General features: G+C 39.1%; 1 protein-coding gene across 1 annotated transcript in view; it reads left to right on the top strand.

Annotated features, from left to right (window-relative positions):
• Positions 1 to 24,300, top strand: part of hs6st3b (heparan sulfate 6-O-sulfotransferase 3b) — an 80,904-nt gene that overhangs the window by 997 nt on the left and 55,607 nt on the right. Inside the window, exon 2 of the mRNA XM_039600361.1 lies at positions 13,261 to 13,269. Coding sequence (XP_039456295.1) covers positions 13,261 to 13,269 — 9 coding nt within the window. The remainder of the gene's footprint in view (positions 1 to 13,260; positions 13,270 to 24,300) is intronic.

The following is a 24,300-nucleotide window of genomic DNA, read 5'->3' as shown; positions in this document are numbered from 1 at the left end:
AATTCAAATAAATCTCCAGTGATACAACCTCCTGAAAATGAACAGAGAATTCTATAAAAGCCACATACTCTGAATCATTCTTTGCCCAACTTTTATCCTTGAGGTGTTGATAAAGTTGTTAAAAAGCTCATGCTCGAGTGCAACTCCTACATCAGTAGCTACTCACAATTCTCTGTGCACCCTTGGCCTTTATGTCTTGCGGTGATGAGTCCCTCTGAGATGTTTTTTTTTTTTTCTTTGTTGTTGTTGTTGGCACACAAAAGCAGTGCGCCACTCCTGTACCACATTAAGTCTCCTCATTTGAAGCCATCTTTACTTCATGACCGAGTTCGAATTTTTCCAGGATGTTTGTTTGTTTGTTTGGTTCCTGTGAGGTGTGATGTCATCTCACAGGAAATGTGGAGAAGACCTGCTTAATTCAAAACCCATTATCCGTCAGCGTGTTGTGTGGTAATTACAGTTAAAAAGACATTTGCAAATGCTTCTACTAATGTACAGTCTTGTACAATTACTAAAAGTGGGTGTACTGCAATGAAGCATCCAGTGGATGAGCAATGCGTGTTTGAGTGTTTTCGCTTCGCAAAGTGGATATGTGTATATTTCCGAGCAGCTTCCACTGATTCTTTTAAAAAACTGCAGTAGAAGATACTTGTGCAAGTACTACAAACCGAAGGTGTACTGGCCAAATGTCTTGTTACATTTTTTTAAACTGCAGACAATTTCCTTCTCTGTTTAAATATATATATATATATGTATATATATATATATATATATATATATATATATATATATATATATATATATATATATATATATATATATATATATATATATATATATATATATATATATATATATATATATTACACTGAAGTACTTGAGCGCATGATTTATTTCTGCTGTGCCAAGTGTTTTCTTTACTCAGGGAAGTGCTCACTAGATGCGACAGCTCTTCATTTCACAGCTGCAGCATCCATTCTGCTCTTACAGTCCTCTCATGCCTTGTTCCTCAGTGCGCTCCCGCAGCATCTATTCTCAGATTATTCTGCCACGACGACCGAGACTGTTGGCAGACACATTATGTTAGACCACCTCACTAACCAGCCACTGCATAAGGCACATTTATGTGCCATTTGAAAGAGATGACTAACAGCGTTATGCAAATTTTATCCTCATAATTAATTTGTGTATGACAAATGCCTTAAATTATAATATCATAAATGGTATAAGGTCAAAGTAAAAAAAAAAATCACCCTTGCACAGCAAAACATGCCATTTGTAATAAAAAAAATACTATAATCCACTTAGAAAAATGTTTAGTCCACCTAAGGGCACGCCGGAGGAATGCCAATACTATGTCACTGCCAAATTCAGATGGTACGGCCTTGTTTTGTGGATGGGAGCCTCTGAGATTGAGTGGCTGTCTGAGATTGAGTCCTGAGTATACGACTTGCCGGCTCTTGAGGTGGCAGTAAAGGGAGGCCGGGGAAGGAGGGCTGTGATGGCACTGCCTGCGTGGTATGGTGTGGCCTTTTCAGCCAGGCGGTGCGTGCTGCATGGCGAGCCAGCCGTACGGCCCAGGAAAGGTCAGGCGTGTCAGACTGGATCAGCGTGTCCTGCGGTGTAGCTCCTCTGGAGAGTGCTGTCAGTCAGGGGAGAAGCGGAGCAGGCAGGCAGCCTCTCTTCAGGGACTTTTTGGAGAAACATACTTCTAAGTGCTGTCCTCTTAAGTTGCTTTGTGGAGAGCGTCATAGTATTACCTTGTCTGCTGCATGAATTTGGCTGGCTGAGCAGGTTGTTTTTCCTCTCAGGCGACTTCAGAGTTCTCTGCTGAGGACTGCTGCTGGAATTATTTCTGATTGGTACATGTTCATTATCTAACTCTCCAGTCAGGAGTAACTCATGCAGATGTATTCAGTGTGACACTGGGCCGCAAAACAAGGTGCTGATTTTGAAAATGTATTTAACGCTAATGCGCCAAGAACTGACTGAGTAAATGATGTCTTCAGAAGCCTGTGTAATAAAAGGTTAGTATTAGAGAAATATCTGATGTTCTTCTCTACTGAAATTGAAGCGAGCTCAGTGTGATATTCTACCACCAGGTGCAGCTGAACATCTGTCACAGAGATAAATAAACAACAGCAGAACTTTATTGTTGGTCTGAGGCAAATAAACTTGATTATAAAACTCTCAAATGAATCAGCGTGTCAGTCAGTAAATGTATGTAAAAATAATCTGATTTGTTCTGTGTATGAGAAGATAACAGTAAAATGAAAAAAAAATCATTTAATAAAATGACTTAATTTGATGTTTACGATGTTAATGCTTGCCACAGTTTGCGGAGTGTACAATCCACATAATCTCTAAGATCTCTCAACCAAAACCCGGAAACATGCATTATCTTTCAAACACGAGAAAAGACTTGCATTGAAAAGTTTATCAGCTATTTAAAATGTGGGAGTGGGATCTTGTCCTTTTTTTCCCCATATTCCTCTTTATATCATAAATTTTTCACAGCTCCACCACAACAGCAAATATAAAAGCCTATACTTCATTAGTGTTTGACACGCACTCGAGCGCTGACGTGATAAAACAGATGTTCTGGTGATGCTTTTGCACTAGAATTCATCAGGGTCACCCTCCTGTTGCATAACGTTCACAATGTCAGCATCTCTCACAGTCTACAGGGCAGATCGGATGCTTCAGCAGAATTAAGGCTTTGCTTGGCTCTCGCTATTTCAGCATTTGGTATTTAAGTGACATTTAATGGTCAAGTCTTTGAATTAGGGCTGTTAATTTGAACTTTATGGTACCTTGTCCTTTTATTGTATCGAAGCAATATTTCGCTTTAGTTGAACTTCTGTGATGCTGGTCTCATATGAGTTCAAGCACAGCCAACCCATTATGTGTTTCACAGATATTAATAATCATTTTTACTGTCTGGTTTCGTTTTGAATTCATGTTAGGTCTTGGCTGAATTTTGGTTCAGACTGTCACAAACAGCTGGGAGTAAATTTCTTTTTCAATCAGTGATTGATTCTTGTATTAATTAAGCACCATTTTACATCATTATTGTCAGATAGATGTACACAGCAGCTGCCAAAGCACAAGGTCAAGAATATCACAATAAATACGTGAAAATTTTGGTTAATTGCACAGCAAGAACAAGACACCACATTTCCCAGCTGTCATTAGCAGTGTAATATATGTGGATTAAAAACTACCTTTCATCCAGGGTAGTGTGCTCTACAAGTAACTGACAAGCTGGTACTAAGTAAAGCAATTTCATAAATACATAAAAAGCCACATCAATAAGATTTTGGTTAAACCATTCAGTTCTCTTTTCATAGTTTCTTTGCTATTCATAAATATAACCCTTCTTTAGAGCTGCTGGTGTGCAGATCAATCTGCTGTCACTTCCCTGAGGCCTGCTTCTGCAGCACAAATCCATTAAAACTGGGATGCGTGTCTTATTTGAACCATTATTATTTGATATTCTTTGTTATAACTTATTAAGACACTGCACAGATGCACTCACTGTTAATGTAAATGACTCATCCTTTTGCATAAGCAACATTTCCACCTTCTAGTTTTTCTCCAGTTTCTGTCTGTTTGTGTTTGCAGTATAGCCACATGCAGATAAAACTGGTCTATAAACCTGTAACCAAGTCAATAAGATTTGAAAATGTCCTACTATTGACTCAGTAGTTGTAAAAAAAAAAAAAAAAAAAAAAAAAAAAAAAAAAGGTTATAACTACAAACTCTAAACGCCAACTCAGAAAATGTAGTCATGAATGTGGAGCATTTACTGAAAGCAAACCAATAACACATTTTACCATTATCTCATGTTAGCAATACAATTCAGGTTTGAAAATAAAAACAGGAAGCTCCAGTGAATGTAGTTATAATAGACAGCACTGAAATTATAGTTTTTGTTGGTAGATGATGGGTTTGTGTGGTCACTTTTCCTTAAAACCTTAATTTTGTGTATATTTGTGCAGCCCATAAGCATCCACGTGGAGATGGAAAGATATTGAGAGCACTTTTTGGACAGCCCCCCCGGTTTCACTTTATCTTATTTCCTCCCTCCTTTTTTTGCTGTTGCCTCGTGATAATATCACGCATATGCTGATGTTGCACTTTTGATCAATTATACAATCTTCATTAGCAGCTTTCTTGTTGCGTATGCATAATGAACGCTCAGTTCAGGAGTACAAAGAGACCAGCGTCAAAACACAGCACAGCGCAGACCCTCGTCGATGCTCTGATTGAATGAAACGCTGAAATAGAGCGAGATAGAGACATGTGCCTATTTAGCAATGTCCTCTACTGTGATTCTGAAAATCGATTTCTAGATCACAGCATCCTCAAGGTTTTCATGTTATGTGGACTGTTTTCAAAGTTGAGCGTATTGTGTTTTGGCCTGAAAAGGCAGAGATAACGAAGGATTTCAAACTTGAGCAAAATGATAGCACTGTTTGGTTTGGGGTCTTTTTAATCATCTTTTATTGTAGATTATCACCTTGAAAAATGTGAATATATCCTACACTGTAAAATGTAATTCTAGCTGTTTGTTATTTCAACATATTATTCTATATCAGTTTGACGATAGATGACTGAAGTTGTTGTTATAACATAGAATTACAAGTTAAAAACGTCCCAATTACACCAAAAAAAGCTAACTTGAAAACTCATGTCCAGCTAAATCAGAAACTTATGTGAACTTGACAATGCGGGTAAGTTGAGCACAGCAGGATTCAAAACTGCCTCACGTGACTGCTACCGAGGTGCATCATGGGGAATTGGCGGTTAACGACATGCTCACTTTACTTGGACGTTTTCTAATCGTCTTCTTTGGAATATGCTTTCAAGGTGAGTAACATTGGTTATAACTATAAGGAAAGAGAGCTACAAAAGTTTGGAACATGTTTTGAATTTATGGCATGATGTGTGTTTTCTCTTTTACCGAAATGTTTGCTTTAGCTAATGTAACTTTAGCCGACAAGGTCCAGCTTGTGTGTCATGACCAAACTTGACCTAATAAACTGACACATGGCCTTTTTTAAGGGTTTAATGTGGCGCTGAGCAAATCACAAGTATTGTGCCGCTAGCTTTAAGGTTGTGCACTCACCCTGTTGCGATATTAGCAAGCTAACTCAGCTAATTAATAAAGCTTATTTCATATTGTCTCTGTACTTGTAAATTTCTTTCAAGTTCACAGGCTGTTGTATTTTGGTGGAAGTTCATTTTGGCAATATTTCCAATAACTGGCTGGGTTCAAAAGAACTTTTTGGCAGGACTCGGATGCTTGTTGTCATCTGTTTACCCCTATGTAATCACTTAAGTTGTTATTAACTGCTGCATGCTAAGCTGCAAGAGTGCACTGAGGACTGAGACAAAATATGGTCTACAAACCAGCATTATATTAGTTTTTATCAGATAGTCCTCCAGTGTGCTTATTTTTTGCTTTAATTCTATTGTGCAGTTATTTGTTACCCTGAAATGCTTTATGCTTAACAACAGCTCACTATTTTGACTTATTTTTGAACTCTTGTGATCAGTATGACTAGATTGTGTGAGTTTCCATACTAAACGAGCTGTAGTGATAAAATAATTGGCATCAGAGACACTGATTTTTGGCATGGTATACTGCAGAAGTTTTTTTTTTTTTTTGCATAATTTACCTTTTAATTAAACTGCATTCTCTGTATTGTAACAAAACTAACATTGTTTATATGTCAGAAAATTAGCAAACATGAATAAATGGCGAAAACAATATAATTATAACATATATTTTTATTTTACTTATTTTAGGTCTGTGAAGCCAAACTTGATGCTGGGGATTTATTTTTGTCAGTGGAGTCAAATGGTAAGTTACAATTTGTGCATTTTGTCATACTGGAAACACCTCAGATTATATTGTAATTTAATAGCTCTGTAGAACAAATGATATAAAGATTGTAGTGTCAGGGTACTTTAAGAAGTAATATGGCACTATTGATGATCACATGCAGGTGGCATAAACTAAATATTCAGACGTGTTACCAACAAGTGATTCATTAACAAAAGCAATGGAGCAGACTGTTTAGGTTCTTGTGGTTGTAATAACATCCATAACTGCAAGTTTGTCATTAATTTATTTTCACAGGTCTAGATGATCACATTTGACTTTGTCATTTAAATGAGGTGGACTTGCAAACTTTGCGCTCTTTGGGGTAAATTGCTGTCCACTACATATACACAGAATCTGCACAGTATTTCAGATCTAAAAAGGGAGTATGTAATGGACTTGCTGGCTTTAATGTAAAAAGCCTGTTGTGTAACTTTAATGAGGCAGTTGGACTAAAACAGTATTGCTCATCAAGGTAAACATCTGAGGAATAAGGAAATTGTTACTTGTCCTTTTACTCAGTGTTCTTTTAATCGCACGTTTACTAAAGTTTTACATCACATAAGTCATTTTCACAATCATTCTACTTTAAAAGATTTCAAGACAGAGCTTATTGTTCTCTGAACTTCCTTGTTTGCTGAACGGCAGGTAAAGTGCATCTTTTTGTTTGTTTGCTTTTGTGTGTTTGTGTTTTCTCTAATGGGCCTCAGATGACTGTTTGCTTAAATTTGGGTCTCAAAGAATCTTTTTAATTCTGCCTGTACTCTCCACCCTCTTCTTCTATTGCTCAGGTTGAAGCAGAATTTGCCCGTCTTACATCTGTTGACCTGAAAGGGTTCCTTTTGCTGTGCTTGACCATTATGGAGAGGTTCGTGGAGCTGTACAAAATCAAGAGCGGCATAGAAAGGCTAACTAGGCTCATAAGATGCTTCGGAGATGATGTAAGTGTTCAACTGCGAAATCTAATCCTTTGTTTAAGTTTTAGGTTATCCAGTTCAACTGATGAACTCATTGAAAGAAAGCTGATAAGTAAAGTCTGTCATCATATTTCACAACTGGACATTTAGTGTGGTAACTTTTACAGAATCTGTGTATATTGGTGGTAGGTTGGATATCATATTCTACTTGAATGTCCTGATAAGCCTGATTCAAAATCTCCAATGATAATCATATATTGATGGAATTATGTATCAAAAAGCTGTGAATTTGGAGCTGTCTACATGCTTCATAAACAGTTTAAAAAATGTTTTGGTTTTGTTTTTGACTTCTTTGACCAGAGCCCTACACAAAGGAAGAGGACAGAGGACCTCATTTTCTAAAGGAAGATCCCTCACACACTTTGAAGACTGTGAAGGTTAGCATTGTTTCTTTTAGTAAATTTAATAATGACAGCACCACAGTGGATTTTAAATTAAAAAGTACATGTGTACTTTTTCCTCACCAAATGTATTATTACAAGATCTTTGACACTGGATTTGGTCTGGGTTTCAGAGTAACTAACTGGCAAGCTAGCATTGATATTATTAGTGTCTTGTGTTTATTCATGTCTTCACCAGGGTCTTTGACATTTCGCTGCTGTACTGTTCACTTCAGCTTTACGTTTGATTTCTCACATTGTATATTGTAATGGCAGAGATATTAGGATATTTAAGGGGCTGCAGTGGCTGCTACAGCTGTGGGGGCAATACTTTGGTGAAATGTCCTGGACCCTGGAAAAGAGACTGTGTAGACTGGGTAAGCAATTAAAGGTTACTGGCCGAGAGTCATTGGGCAGCTGGGTAAAGGTGGATGTTGATATTCAGTGCCAATTATGCAACCTGTTCAGCCATGTCTATATGCTCTTTTTTCATGCTGTTAATATAGGGGGAAAAAATAAACTTTAATCAATAAACTGATTATAGAAGCATTGTCTATGGAGCCATAATCTGATCCTGTAGTGTAGCTGCAGTTTGCACATTTCATGTATTCTCAGCCAGATTTGGTTTAGAGCACAGCCAATATTTAGCATAAGTAGATTTAAATTCACACACTGGTGATGGCAAGCTACATTGTAGCCACAGCCACCCTGGGGCGCACTGACAGAGGCGAGGCTGCCGGACACTGGCACCACCGGGCCCTCTGACCACCACCAGTAGGCAACAGGTGAAGTGTCTTGCCCAAGGACACAACGACTGAAACTGTCGGAGCCAGGGCTCGAACCGGCAACCTTCCAATTATAAGACGAACTGTCAACTCTTGAGTCACGATTCAGTCATCCACCCATGTGTGTGAATGACTGAATGTGTAAAGCACTTTGGAGTCCTTAGGGGACTAGTAAAGCGCTATACAAATACAGGCCATTTACCATTTAAATTGAAAATTTTGTTTGAATTCTGCAATTGAAGACATGCTCAGTTATTTATGAACATGGTCTTTGTTTAAAGCAAGAAATGGATTTGTAACATGGGGGTGCATATCTCATTCTGAAAAAACTTTAACAACTAATAAGTGTTACCCAAAGCCAATCACCATCATCCAAAGCATCAGTATGGCTCTTCTTTGGAAAGACATGAATTGTTAAGCACAAGGGATATTGTGTAATTGTAATTGTGTAATTTTTTTTTTTTTTTTGTCTTTGAACCCTTTTATAGCCGACAGGTATTGAAGACACGTTTTCTAAGAGGATGAAAGTTGGCATTGCGATGGTGAAAGAAGAAGACATCGATGTGTTGGTTGTCCTTGAGGCGGCAGTAATCCTGTCTAATCTGAGGATGTCTCAAGTGCCATTTCCATGCTGATGGGCCTTCTTTTTGCCCTCAACATACACTATCCAAAGGAACTTAAGGACATCTTTGAAGTCATTCAGAACATCCTAATGAACATTGGTGGAAGGCAGTGCATCTCACTAGTGCATGGTCTAAGAAACAGACTCTTGCAGAAAGCCATGCAGAACTGTAATTGTATGATCCTTAGTGTTAAGGACAGTTTTATTTTACTGTTTGTTTTTTTATTCTTGCAAGTTCTCATTCTCACTTTTGTATGTCACTAAATGACTACACTTTACATTCCAGATTAGACAATTACTCATTTGTTCATGGTTTAAGAAACTTATGTGAACAACAATATAATGCTGGACTTTGCAGATGCTTATCTCATGCAAGTCAGTAGTTTTTCCTTTGTTTTGCAATTGAGCAGACTCAAACTAATGTTTCTGAAATATCCATATTATCAAATGTTTCAGAAGCATGCACTCATTTTCAGAGATATTGGTTCTGTGGAATTTGTTGCAATTGTAAACGAAGACAAATACAAGAGTTTGATGTCTTAGTTATTATAAACTGATCTTTACTGTCACTTATCAAAGGTTTTGTACTATTTCAATATTTCAAGTTTTATGCTAACAGGTGTGACTGAGCACAATGAAGTTTAAAATTTTGTAAATGTAAAGAATAACTTTTCTAAAATAGCAAGTGTCCCGTTGATACATTACATTAATGCAGACTTTATGTTGTTACTTCACAAGAATCACTACTGCTCCTAGAGTATTGGTCAGAATTTCATCTTCACCCAAACTGGGCTCAAGACCAAGTTCAAATTTATTGTTTCACAGGAGCAGCCTTTGAGTTTTGATGGATTGTGAGCCTGATGAGCTACGTCACTGATTTTTCTGTTTCTCAGATGACTAAGATGGCACAATAAATGGTGAATGTTGGGTGCTCATGAGTAATTGTCTTGTCATGTTCTTAAAACAAACTTTCTGTATGAAATGATCAGATAGACTTTAATGGAATCTGTGGGTTTTATTTTTTTTCTGTAAACAACAGAAAATTAATTTAAAGGAATGTAGATATTTAAACCTGAGATCTAAGATACACCTAACAGGTAGTTTTGCTGAAATGGATGTTAGAAAGCCAAAAAAAAACAAAACAAAACTTAAGATGTTTAATATACATTTTTCTTTACATCCAGTCAATCAACTCTGATAATTAAAATGAAACTGATTTACAAGTTCACTCAGCTACCTTAAGGAGCTCAGTTAATTAATAAACTTAAATCAACTTAGCTAACAGATTATGTTAGTTAAGCTAAAATAGATTCCTAAGTTAAAAGAACTACTAAAGTATTTGAATTAACTAAAAAACCCAAGTCAACTGAACTAGGACAAGAGTTTAAACAATAGATTATTTTAATTTAGCTGAAAGGGTTTTCCCAAGTAAAGATGACAATTAAAGGAGTTGAACTGACTAATAAATCTCAGTCAACTAAACTAAGATGAAAGTTTAGACAACATGTGATTTTTCATTAAGATAACAATTGGTTGTGTTATAAGAACAAACTCTATTTCTTGACTTAACTTAAAATTTTAAGGCAGCCCTTTACCTCATATTTTTAAGTTGAAACAACAAGTTATATTTTACAGTGTAGTTGTGGAGTTACACATTATGTATCTTTGTGTTACTGTAAATGCACTATGCAATATAAATTGTTCTATTGGAAGCTGAAGGAAAATATCCTCCATATTATGAGGTCATTGGTATTAATATTAATGATTACTTTAGCTTAAAGTTTGACTAGCAACAAAGTGAAGCAGCTACCAGAATAATTCTTTATTCATTCATCGGTAATTTGGTGCCACTTTATTAGCAGATGAAGCTACTTTATCCCTGTTTCCCAGAACTGTGAAAGTTCCTGCCAAAAGCATATTTTTTGCCCACCAGTCTTCAAAATAACATATTCACATTCCCTTCATTTCTGCAGCAGTCCAGCAGGAGCAGTAACCAGTGTTATTCCTTACTCACCCGAATGACATGCCCGAATCCTTGGCTGAATAACACCCCACATCATATTTTATTCATAATAAGTGATGCAGAGAGGGCTGCAATTACTGTGTGGTCGTTACCACTTACAGCTCTGATCAGTGAACCGTGCATGTCTCACTCTGTCTGCTACCTGCGTATGACATCTACCAATGTTAGGCATATTCCTGAATCAGCATGTGGGAGGGGAGTCATTAACAGCCTGACCTAAATGAACTTGAATGCGGTGAGCAGCTGTATTTTACATGTTGTCATCTGCGTTCCCGCTTTTGTATTTACAAAAATAGCTTGTCAGTTTGACTTCATCCAAGTCATGTTATAGTTTGTTTTTTTCATTTCAAGAGGATCGAGGTCGTTTTGACCTTGAAAACAGCAGCACGTAAAACAAATGGCTCTCTTTCCTTTTTTTTGATATTCTGCCATTTTTCTTCTTTGTCTGACCAATGCGCTGTTAGGCTATGTGAGAATAAAAAGAATAGCATTCATTTGAAACTTTTGTTAAATACATAACATATCGTAACAACAAATAGAGCATTTCTCTTGTTGCTCTCTATGAACTCGGACTTTCTGAGCTGAGTGGAGAAGGGAAAGTGCAGACTCGCTGAACCAGCAGGGTAATGGATGCCCTCTGGGCACAGATGAACCTGAATGAGGAAAGTTGAGCAGATTTACAGTTCCGGTCGTATCTTTGGATGTAGGAGGGAAAGTGCTCATCAAAATGATGGGATGTTTAGTATGTGTGAAGCTGAGAGTGCCCTTGCAGGCTTTGGACTTCCAGGGTGCGCAGATTGCTTTTCCTGTGTCATTAATTTGAGTCGTCATTGCTGGCAGGCCTAATCCAGTTGGTTTGAAAATTAAGCGTTACCTCTACAGAGGGTACAACAGCATATGTCAAGCACTTGTTCACCAGTGTGACAAATAAAATTCAAATTGGGCTATGTAGGGGGAAAATGTGAAGGACTTGTTTTTTTCAGAAGAACCATTTAATGCTTTTCTCACGTGAAAATTTTCAAGTACAAGTTTCAAGTTTAATTTAAGTATGTAATGTATATGAGTGGGAAAACAAAGACTCGTTTGCGCAGCAGCTTTTTTTGTCGCTTTCGAGGGTAGATGACATTTTTGAGAGGAGAACCATTCAAAAGCTTGACCAGAACAAGGACACCACTCATCCAGCTGGACTCAGCACATGGCCTAATGGGCATACTGCGCTATCCAGTTGGTCATATTGTACAATCCAACGTGACAGTGCACAGAGATCCAAATTGGAAACAGAAGGAATTTGCATTTCCACTTGAAAGCACTCTCTCAGCTATGGCATTTATATACTATTAGTGGATCAAATTAGTCATTATTGTGAAAGAAAACAATAGTATTCCTAACATATATTTTAAAAATATATATGTTAGGGAGATAAAAAGAAATTTCCAGCATAAACACATTTTTTTTTCAAATTTCAGAATGTGCCATTGCTTTCACATCAAGTATTTATCAGATTAATCAGACTGGCATGCTTGTGTTATATCATTTTATTTTTGAATTGCTTTGTCACTACTCATTGCCATCGTGGACGACTTAATTGGACAGAGCGCACAACCAATCTGGACGGCAACCTGACTCGCCACGCAGCTAACACCTGGACAAGGTGCAGTATCTCCTGGTTATTGGACCTCGTCTGGATTGGGGGTGTCCTGTTTGGTCAAGCCTTTGAAGTGTAAGTGGAACTGCTATAGCAACTACCCATCTGGGGAGGCAAAAAGTCGGAGTAATAAGAACAAAAACAACCAAACAAACGAACACAAAGGGCATGCAGAGGGTTGGATGCAAGGGACAGGGTGAGATGGAGACAGATATTCTACTGCAGCGGTCCCCAACCCCCGGGTCACAGGCCAGTACCGGTCCATGAGTCGTTTGGTACCGGGCCGCAAGAGTTGAGGCTTGGCTGTGAAATTTATGGTTTTCAGGGTTTTTATTATTTTTTTTATCATTTTTATCATTAACTCGGTTTCCCTGGGTCTTTTCCCGTCTGATATGAATAAATCTTCTTTTTCTTGGTACTGGTACTGGTTTTATTTTGTTCTATTTATCCGTGACACCTTAAAAGCCGGTCCATGAACATATTGTCGGACATAAAGTGGTCCGTGGTGCAAAAAAGGTTGGGGACCGCTGTTCTGCTGTCTTGATCCCTAAAGGGAGCAGCCAAAAGAAGAAGCAAGACAAAAATAAATACAACAAAAAACAACTGACATTCACTTAAGGCTTAAATCTTGAAAGGGGTCACAGTCAACTAGCATGACTGTGAAACAGAACCTGCCTCCTTATTAGTGTGACTGATGAATAACATATGGTGTATTCCAAGGGACTGTGCACCAACCATTGCTGCCTGATACGTAACAAACTGTTGCACTATTGTTTAGTGCAGGTCGATTAAGTGATTACATTCAAAACAATGGCCCTTATAAGCCCTTGCAATATTAGCATTTGGGGATGGGGGGGTGCTGTTATGGATCTTTGTCATTGTCCCTCAGCCTGAACTGTTCGAGATGTGGCTTAGTGGGGGTTTTTCTGCTCTAAGAGCCACTCTAAGTAATGAAAACTGCTCAGTTTGCCAGGACAGGTTTTCGGATTCTCTGGTGCCGCTGTCAAATACTTGCTGGTCCGGCAAATATGAATCTCCAGTCCTCTGATTCAGCTCCTATAGTGTGATTAATAGTTAGCTTGGTGTCAAGTGAATGGCTAGGAGCCTCCAGTCACAGTCATCTGGAAGCTGGTTTGCAAAATTTGGTTAGATTTAAATCCCCTAAACTTTCTTGTTGTATCATGTACCGCAGTGCAGCACAGTCACTTTCACAGTGTTTCCATTGATAACATTTGCTCTTTTCATAATTTAATCCAAGCTATCACAAACATGAATACCCTGCTTTATCTCTAAACTTTGTTCAACTGTGATCTCTCAGTGCTGTCACGGAGCCAGACTTTTACTTACCGGTCAGCTTTTGATCAGAGTGAGAACACCTGCTCGACTGAGGTAAAAAGAAAAGGAGCAAAGCGCCTCACGCTGATCTGTGTAAATGTAGTCATCAGTGTGATGAAAATGAGTCAGCTGGTGCAGTGATTCAAAGATTCTGTGTTTAACGTCCCCATGAGGCCTATTTCGTGGCTGAGCCGCTGAAAATGCTTCTATTATCAAAGGGGCAATTAACTTTGGCTCTGTTTCCCTCTAATTGAGAAAAGAACATTCTAGTTCTGTACTACAAACAGTCCATAAAAAGTAATTGTGCAAAACTAAAAGAATTTCCCCATAAATTCTTTATTATTTGCTGATCGGGAGCAGCCGGGAGCAACTCGATCAGCACGCTCATGAATATTGCTTTAATGACACTCGTTGTTCCTTTGTAACAGCGTCTCAGCTTTTTGTGCTGTAGTTAAAAAAAATAAATCTGGTTTTAGCCTCTTTTAACCAGTTTAGCAATTTTTAAATGTAAGACCCAACATGACTGGATGCACGAAGCTGTTTAAGCTTAATTTGTAGCTTTGATTCATATAAACAGATCAAATAGATCAGATTTGCTTTGTGTCCTCTCGTCTTTGTTTGTGTGCGTGTGTGTGTGTGTTGTTCATACTTATGCCAGGACTTGACGTAAATGACATCAAACATTGACTTGTAAAATGCCACAAAAGGTGCCTGGCTGTGTTATTTCTCAACTGATACCTGTAAGGCCCAATGAAAGGCCTGTGCCAGGAATAACAGCCTCTGGAGTTGATTTATTATAATAACCAGGAGAAAGGTCATCTGTCCTTATCTGGGGCATGATGGTGACAGGTAAGTTATACAGTGGGGAGGCTAGCTAAAGCTGGCTGCCTCGCGCAGCTCCCCAATTTGGATTCAGAGATTGACGGAGCACCTGGCACACTTAAGAGTGTAAGTGCAGGTGGAGTCACCTTCACAGACTAATCTCCTGCCACCGAGGAGGACGACATTCTCGCTGTTTTGATGCTGTAATAGTTAGTGCCGCCTGGCAATGTGGTGAAATGAATAAAACTTTAGCTCTGCGCTTCAGGACCGCCTCACTGCCGGGAGATGATGCGTTCCAAAAATCGGTCACGGGACGTATGTATGCATTGAAACGGTAATCCATAAAATATGTGGAGCTGATAAAATCTTTACTGCTGGTCTCCTCTGCATCTTCCCCATCCTGTGGCATCAGCCAGACTTGTGAGAGAGATCTGAATAATCTCACTGAACAGATTGCAGTCCAGATTGCCTCTTAAATTTCTGCATTTATAAATAGGCGCGTTCCTTTTTTTTATTTTTGCTAAATCGTTATAGATACTTGATTAGCAGCATCTCAGTTTTATTGATGTTCCATACAGAATGTGTAATCTAAACAATTTTCCCATGTGCAACTCCCCATGCATAACTTTTCCCCATCTATTTAACATTCTCTATATTTTTTTAATGAGTGTGAAGGCAGAAAGCATCTAAAGCTGTTGTGTATTGTTGTCTGTTATGGTGAATGAAAAATAGTTTATTTCCCACTGGAAAAGGATTTCCTCCTTTAGATCAATCTCTATTCACTCCCACCTACGATATTGCAATATAAATTGGGTCCCAGGCCACAGTATAATAAGTATGGATTGAAAATGTGCCCTAACAGTACAGGACTAGAGAGGAGACTAACATCTTGCGGCATCACAGAGTGCTGGTGTGGAACAAATAGCATTATGTCCCAGCACGTGTTGTGATACAGCACATCAACCTCATCATAGGAATCTGATGTCCCTCAATGTGAGCCAGTTCTCTCGAGGCGCCAGATGAATGGCTACAAAACAGAGCTTTAAATCCCTCCCTCAAATCCAGGGATCAGTTAACTTCCCATCAATCCCTGTTCTGCGACGGAGAGTGGACTTTGCTTCATTCATCATTCCGTGTAAGCCTCCCCTCCTATGTTTGGAATCTGAGGTGTGAATTTGTTTACTCTCTCGCGCTCCGAGTGCGGCGAGAGGAAATTGTCCTAACGCTGGTGGCATTTGCTTCACTTGTAATACCGGGCGTGCCTGCGAATCAGGAGAAATTATGGAGGGAAGAAAAGTATTAAGGGCCTCCGAGTGTCTCCTTTTGAACAGCGCGCATGAATTATCAGGAAATGGCTCTTTTCCTCATAGTGTCATCAGTTACAAGAATGGCTGTAATATGTGTGAGTTTATACCCAAACTAAAGAAATTAACATTCAGTTTTCACACACCTGCTAAAGACAATATAATGAGGAAGCCAATTTGGATGTTTTGAGAGCTTTCAGCACCAACATGCTTTGCTGTTGCTGGGCTGTTTCGGGTCTGGCAGTGCAATGCAGGGTGCCAACATGACTAATGGGCCTAATGTGGAACCTCTATCGACTTGCACAAAAATACTCAGGGATTGATTTGACTGCTTATGCCACTGCCATAATCTCCCTTCCAATGATACTGTTTCGCAGCTATTTGTACTGCTTTGTGCCGCCTTGTTCTCTTTTTTCTTATCATACGAGAATATATGCTGCTTAGTTCAGAAACCATATGTGGCATCGGTTTACCTTGTTGCCTTTGCATGACAATAATGGATGTGGCTATATGCAGGTAACAAAATGTTTTGACTGTGCATTTACACCCACTCTACAAGCGTCTTGAACTCTGGTAGAGGCATAAAAAAAGTTGTGGAGGGACTGGAGGGAGTCCAAACAGTGGGTAAGGGGTGGGATCTACCGTGGACAGGTTAGCAGCCCATTAACACAGGGAGACAGGCAATTATTCATGCTCACATTTACACAATTTAGAATCACCAATTAACCTGCATGTCTTTGGAATGTGGGAGGAAGCCGGTGCATCTGGTAAAAACATGCACCACCATGCCATCCATCTGCATCATGATTCTCATCACTTTCATTCGTATCAAAGCATTGAGCGAGCCTCATTTGATTTTCAGCGTGTTCCAGCATCGATGGGTCTACAAAGTTAAGAGAGAAGCGGCATTATTTTATGTTACATTTAAAAGCAGCCTTGTAATTTTCTAACCTGTCAAACGCCTACTGTGATGTCTTAGAAGGATTTGTGGGTGTGTGGTCACTTTAGTGTTTCACAGAACTTCTTTACAAACTCAGCACTTAGAGAACGAAATAATGTCTATTGGTATAGACACATTATAACACTGGTTAGCTCAAATTTCTTACCTGGGATTGTTGCAGACATGCATACCTTTTTAACTCTTTCTACATAAAGATAATGTCTGAAGATCTCCTCTGTACCCTTTGTGACCAATTTTGACACCTCAGTATAAATCAGTACAGACGTGGTTTGATGACCATTAGAAAAGATTTTGGGTTTTTTCCAAAGGTAGCCGCATGGAGACCACCCTCACTACCTTCTGATGCACATTCAGTCATGTAGTTCTACAAACCACTCAGTTCAGAAAAGCACTTCACGAGCTATCCCTAGTAGGTTTTCAAGGGGTAAAAAGTTAAAACCCAGTTGTGAGAAAATAATCACCACAGCAACCGTAAACATATGTGCTCACCCCGTGTGTATTGACTGCTTTTCGAGGTCTGCTCTCCTGAAGTGAGCAGAGCTATAAGCAGCTATTCCGAGACATGGCCTTTCCATGTAGATGATTGATTCAGGTACAGTGAGGAAGGAGAGGAGGGCTCAGGCTTTGGGCTGTGTCCGTTAATCATACTGTATTACCACACAGGAGGCATTTATCACCAAACACCAAAGGCTTCAGTCCATGGGGAACACTGAAACCAATCTCATCGCTTACATGCAATCCATCTAGGTCCACAAAAAACAGCAATGTTGAGCGCTACCACATTTATTTTCTCTGTAAGAGGAGAAGGATATTCTAAAGAAAAAGTAAGAAACCTAAAAAAAAAAAAAAACCACCCCCCAGAAAACAAACCTGAAGAAAAGTAGGGCTTTGGAGAGACTTTGGAATACTCTCTTTTTTTAAACTTTTTTTTTTTTTTTTTTAACCTGTGTGGTGGTGTTGTCACAGCAGGATGTGCAAGCATCAAGCTTGGCCCCTGGGCGTTCTGAGTAGAACTACAGCTTCTACACAGATAGGCTTTAATGTTTCAGGTACCAGTAAGATGATGAAATAGGAGTTTGGAAAGTCGGAGAGTACATTTTTTTAATCCTTTCTCGCTATGATCACTAATTATTTTCTCATCATTTGATTACTACTTTGTATTTGTCATTATTCCCTGTTTATAATAGCATCGAAGGCAGCTGTATTTTTATTTATTTTTTCTCACAGAGCTGTTGTTTGTGTGAACTCAGCCTTGACTGAGTGAAGCTCATGGACCCATGGGTGTCACAGCCAAAGCCATGTGGTGTATTTGGAGTTCATTCTCTTATCCTATTGGCTCCTAGTCAAAATCTACCTTTTCCAGCAAATTTTCAGTTTATAATCAACAAAATGTGTTGCTAATCCAGTTTTCTAGAGGATGCCCCACATGTACAATGCTTCCAGACAAAACTACACTTTTGTTAGACAATTGTTTTCTTGTTGTTTTTGTCTATAGAAAGGAGAACGATCCACAGTTTCTCTCAACTCTGTCTGGAATTCATAAATTGCCTTTGTGTTTCATCATCTGCCAGTGATTACCAATGCAGCCAACATTATTATTGGCTAACAGTGAGAATGATGGAGTAGAATAACAAAAATAGACTGGCTAGGTTAAAGCTTTCCTCTCAGGTATAAACAACTGACTTTGCAATTTATTCCACAATGTTCAGACATGATAGTTCAAGACTAGAATGTCCAGCTAAACTCTTATGTATAGTTTTGGTTTAAGCATGCAGCCCTGCACTAAAGCTTCAGGCCACCACTGATTTCTTTATATTTTGCTTCAAAATAGCCAGGCTTGTCATTTTGTCATTTGTCACGTGGTCTTGGGCAATAGTTCTCCAGGCTTTCAGAAGGTCTCTGAAAGCTTTTCTTTGAAAGCTTTTTCTTTCAGTTGATCCACCTAATGTTTACTGAAGCCTCATCAGAAATCATCTCACTGGAAGTGTGGCCATCAAGAAGCCATTCTTAAGGAAGGGAAATGAGAAGAAAAAGCTGTGGTATGCCACATTACACAAGAACTGGACTGAAAATTGAGGAGTGATAAATCCAAATGTGATATTTCAGGTTCAAATGCTAATTAATATGATGTCTGGAGCATCAACAGCCATCTGTAAAGCACGGTGGAGGCACTGTCATGGTTTGCGGCTGCATTTCAGCCAGTGGTGTTGGGGATTCTGTCATTGGATTGGATTATGAAAGCAGAAAGGTGCTCCACCATGCAATACCAACAAGAAACTGTCTGATTGGCAAGCTTCTTATTGACTTTATTTTTCAGCGTGACATTGCTCTCAATCACACTGCCAATGCAGTAAAAGCATACCTGGGTAGAAAAACACACAAAGGACCACTATCAGTCTTGGATTGATTTCCCCAGGACCCAGGTCCATTATTGAAGCAGTGTGGGATCATCTTGGGAATAGAATAGAACAAAAGGCAGCCAACAGCCACAGGAGAGCTTTGAAGAACGCCAGAGAACTATTCCTGACGACTACTTAAGGGATCAAAAATAGCCTTTATTTCCATGCATGTTTGCATATTTTTAATAAATCGCTGCACCTATTTCCCATTTTCCTGGCAAAACATAAAAAATGAGGTGGCTTGAGACTTTTTCACATTACTGTATATTAATGGGTTGTGATCAGTAATGATATAAAATAAGCTCATTTAATCAAGTAGAAAGAAATCAAATCCAGGCTTTTATTACTTATGAACAGCCACTGGGTGATCCTGTTTAAACACATCCCTGGCAGTGTGGATAAAGTTTCTGTTTTTCAATCCAGTTTTGGACATTTTCCAAATAAGAAGTGAATGAATGCATTTGAATCAGAAAACAGTCAGTCTGTTTTAAATGATTTTCTCAAAAGCAGTAAAGAGGAAACCAATGAGCAAACAAGCCAGGGTGGAAAATGACTATCAGACACATGAGCTTTCAGCTTAGTAGACCTTCCCAAAAGCATAGACTGCTTTATTGTAATTTGGGCCATAATTTGCTAAATTAATATCATGTTGTATTACAGTAAATAGGATTTGAGACTGAGACCAATCTAAGACTAATAAGGAAACTATAATGTCACAGATCATACAATCAGTGGTGTTATTTTCCCCTTAAACGTCTATAAAATCAGTTTTATTTTTATAATCTAAGAATTTGCCCCCTGCTGGTCATTAAAAACAATGCATTTAACGCTCTTCTAATTTCATTTCCAGGAAATGCTTTGAATCATATTCTGATAGCGAGGGTCTCCAAAGCCGATGTAAAGAACAAAACTCTTATAAGGTGCTTTCTCTGGTGTTTTTTTGTAGTGTACTTCAGGTTAGCATTTATTGGCTAGTTTGCATGGCTGAACTTATCCATCGCATGCACTAGCGTGTAAAGAAGCTTGCTCCAAAAGTGTTTTATCTAAAGAAAGCATGTAATTTGTTCACCATCACAGCTCAGTTAAGTACTGTGAAGCAAAAATGAAACTGTGACTTGAACCACCCCCACCACGGTGCCAGATAATATTCTCCCTGATTACTGGCCTCCAGGATCCTCATGTACAGGCTGCACTCACACCCTCTAACATCTAACATTAGCCGCACTAATGGTTTTCACAGTGGGGGGGGGGAGGGGTTGTGTTTAAAGGCTGTGAAATAATGTGTCTCTGTATGGCAGGACTCTCCTTTTGTCCTGAGTGAAAGCTCAAGTAAAAAGCTTATTACACACCAAAGGCTACAATTACCGAGGAGATGTTAAGCCTTCGGTTGAGACACATTTTTTAATATCAAAATTTCTGGAATATAATAGCAATGTAAGAGATTTGAAAAAAAACCTTTGTTCCACCCTTTTTTAGGAGCATTTCAGTCTGCACAGGTTGATGCTGACTTACAATACAGCTTCACTGACAAGACTTTTTAGTGACTTTTGAGTTTTGCAGCTTTTTCCCACTGAATGGACCTAAAAGAAAGCTAATGTATTTTCTCCACAGCCTGCCATCCTCTCTGCATGCAATCTGTTGATCATGAAAAGCTGCATCGTAGTAAACAAGTTTGCCCACAGGGAATCTTACCATGAAGATGTCAGCCTGACATTTACATTGAAATGCAAAGTGCGACTAGGTGAGGTTACACTTCTGACTCCGGCTGTAATTGTTTAAAAGCAAAGTCTCAGACCCGTGTTCTCTGAGGGCCCTTTGCACTATTGCTTGATAAATATAGCAAGCAGATGCCTGTTTACACACGCACCTCTGATGAGCAGCTGTTTTTTGCCACGTTAACAAGACAACGTCGAAGCCAAAGCAGCCGTGCTGTTTTTAATTAACTGACCACACTTGCAATCACAGTGATGTCTTCTGTGTTGTCTGGTGCAAGTACATCAAAGTCAAACATGTTCCCAGCAGTCTGCATTTGAGGTGAAGTTTTTGCTTTCTTTCATTTTTTTTTTCTCATCTGAGAGCTAAATGGAAATGTGCTGTGAAGCTTTTTAATGTCAACATGTGGACGCTTCAGCTCAGTGGAACACTGGCAGATACACACACACACACACACATACACACATCCAATCGCACTCCTCCCCCAGTCTTTACAAGAGTGACAGGTCATCCAGAAATTTATATTCATGGCTGGAAATGGAAATGGAACAACCAAGAGGGGTGTCCTGCCGCGCTACCACCAGTTACTGAGGTGCACTGGAGGGGAGAGAGTGACATTTAACAGCGTGAAGATGAGGGGCCTCCGACCAGCTTGCAGCAGATGCACTGGTACATATAGAAACGGTACAGATGGTCTTTAAAGTGAGGCGGGGGAAGCTGAGAGGAATGGTCCCCGGAGCTGAGGGAGTTATTTCATGTAGCCACCACCTTGCCGCAGTCAAGGGAGACAAACAGGAAAATCAATACTCCCACTCAGGACAGTTCACTACAAGGGCCTCCCTCAGCAGGCCTGTCTGTCAGAATCAGTCCCTCAAGTGGTCTGGGATGTGAACTGCTGACAAGGTAGGTGTCAGAGCACACTGATCACACTCTTACAGCGCGACTGAAGTCTTGTTCAGCACCGTGGACAGCTCCAGAAAGACAGTGACAAACCCCAGCAAATTCGTCCCAAGCTTATCAGCCCTTTGTCATATTAACATCATTGTCATTGCCTGGCACTAACATCAAATCATCAGTTACCTAATATACATATTACATTTTTATATTGTTTAAATAAAGTTAGCGGCTTAATTCACTTTTTCTGTTTTAATTATAGCTACGTTCTTTAGATGAAGAATTTCAACCAACATTAATGACATCACCCACTAGAAACACTGACTGTATATAACGGCAATAGCCACCATGATGCCCAGAATCCTCATGCTGAATATTTTTGCCACAGCCCGTCTATGTTTTGTGCACTCTGCATACTGCCACAATTGCATTTCTCTATGTATTTAAAAATGTTTACCTCAAAGTAAACGGAGAAAGTGGTGCTGAAAAGAAACATTGTCAACATCAAAGCTGATATAAAAAATAAAAAGAAGAAATAAGATTAACTGTCTGTGAGAATGAAACAGGTGAAGGACAAGAAGCAGCCGTCTGTCAGCATAAATCGGACAAACAAACTGCAGTGGAAAAAAATCTATATTCTCCATGATTTGTGTGTTAGTGTCGAGAAATTAGACCATAAGTACCATCTTTAATGAAAGTTAAGATAAGACAGAAAAACACTAATAATAATAATAATAATACAAACAAGTATTTTCGTCATCATAAATCAAAGTAAACATTTTGTCCTGCACACCTTTTTGGGTACATCCATCCATTTCAATAATATCCCTGTAAAATAGGGAGTAGAAGACAGAGTAGCAGTCACATTTATCCACAGTATCTGCAGAAAGAGTGTGAGAATAGGAAGGGGGGGGCAGTGAGTCCTGCCAATGGTAATGAAGCTACCACTACAAATGGGCTAGTCATTCATGATTAACCGGCGTGTCATGCCTGAAGTAATTGCCTTAATTAGCTATTGAACAGGTTTCAGGGTTAATGGGACAACAGGTTGGCAGTGAACCTGATTTACTGTTGGAAGTTAATGATTTTACTCTCATCTTCCACTCATTCCTCAAAATGATTTGATTAACAGTAAGGGAGAACCAGATCCCCTTGTTTGTTAATACAAAATCAATTTCATGGCTGGCTGAGCTATCTCTGACAGTGTTTTTGTTAGGCGAGCAAGGTCTTCAGTCAGCCACTGGAGACAGGACAAACATAGGCAGGCCGGTAGAAGAGCGCAGACGGTAAATCTGCCAGTCCTATTGCAGTGCAGTACTGGTGGTTGGGAGCTGGCAGCTTTCCCACTCTGCCCACAAATTCACCTCCACTAAGCTTTTCTGTCATGACTACCAGCCAATCCAGTGTGTTTTCCCTAAGACTGTGTCAGAGGAATAAGCCTATGCGAGTAATTGGGAAGCAGGTACCGTAAAGTCTCCCCTGTGAGGCAGGATCAGTGTGTTTAGAAGTGTGCTTTGTGTAGAATGCCAGAGGGGCGAACGTGTAAAGATATTGTCCTCCAATCCTCATACGCCAAGGCCACTTAATTGGTAAAGCAATGGTTCTTTATTGAATAGAGGTCAAAATATAACTGCCTTTTTACGCTTAACCTCAATTTTTCTCACTGAAAACAGTTTAGACAAACAATTTGGCTCTGCTTCTTTGTGGCATATTATGCCTACAGCATGGCTAGGGCATTTTGGCAGAGCTCACAAGCTGATTTCAGAGGAGTTAGAGCTTGAGCACATTCGCTGTAGGAATATTAAAGCAATTGATTTTTTTTCTTTTTCTGTCACAAATTGCTTTTACTTAGCACTATCCATGATTAGAATAGGTGGGTGACTGCAGCATGCATCCAACAAAGCTGCAGGTTTTACTTTGTTGCAGCATTTTACAGTTATAATACAGCTATTTGTGCAAGCTATATGTGCTTGTGCAGACATCCTGCTTTTTCATCTCTGAGCCTTTAAACTACTATCATCATTAGTTTCTCAACTCTTCGTGCATGTACCTGCAACTTAAGCTCACTTAATTTCAGCTACAGCAATTAACTGATTAATCAATTAGAAGATTAGGAATGATCGGAAGATTTGTAATCAGTAAACTCTTTGTTAAGCCAAAATACCAAAACATATTGGTTGGTTTCTCGGGCTCTGTCTAATAATATCTTTGGGTTTTTGGGTGACAAAAGGAAACAAGAAATTGGATGGATTTTTTTTCCATGTAACTTGACCTCTGACCTTAAGACACTGACTTTCAAACTTGTTTGAAATTTTTAGTAGATACACCTATGGTATCAATTTCAAACTCCTATGTCGCCTCGTTCTTCAGTTATCACATTCACAAACTGACATGTCCACGCTACCCGCCCAGCGGTTTGACAACAACACGGCTAAGAGGTAAAAAAAACCCAAAGCAAAACAAAACACTGGGTGCAATCAAACAATATTATTGAAACATCTGCCATCATATATGGAAATAAAATATAGAAGCCAAAAAATAGAGCTTTAG

This window comes from Oreochromis aureus, linkage group 16, assembly GCF_013358895.1.
Source record: "Oreochromis aureus strain Israel breed Guangdong linkage group 16, ZZ_aureus, whole genome shotgun sequence".
NCBI lineage: Eukaryota > Metazoa > Chordata > Actinopteri > Cichliformes > Cichlidae > Oreochromis > Oreochromis aureus.
The sequence above is the reverse complement of the archived record's forward strand: the minus strand, read 5'-3'. Positions and strand labels throughout refer to the sequence as shown.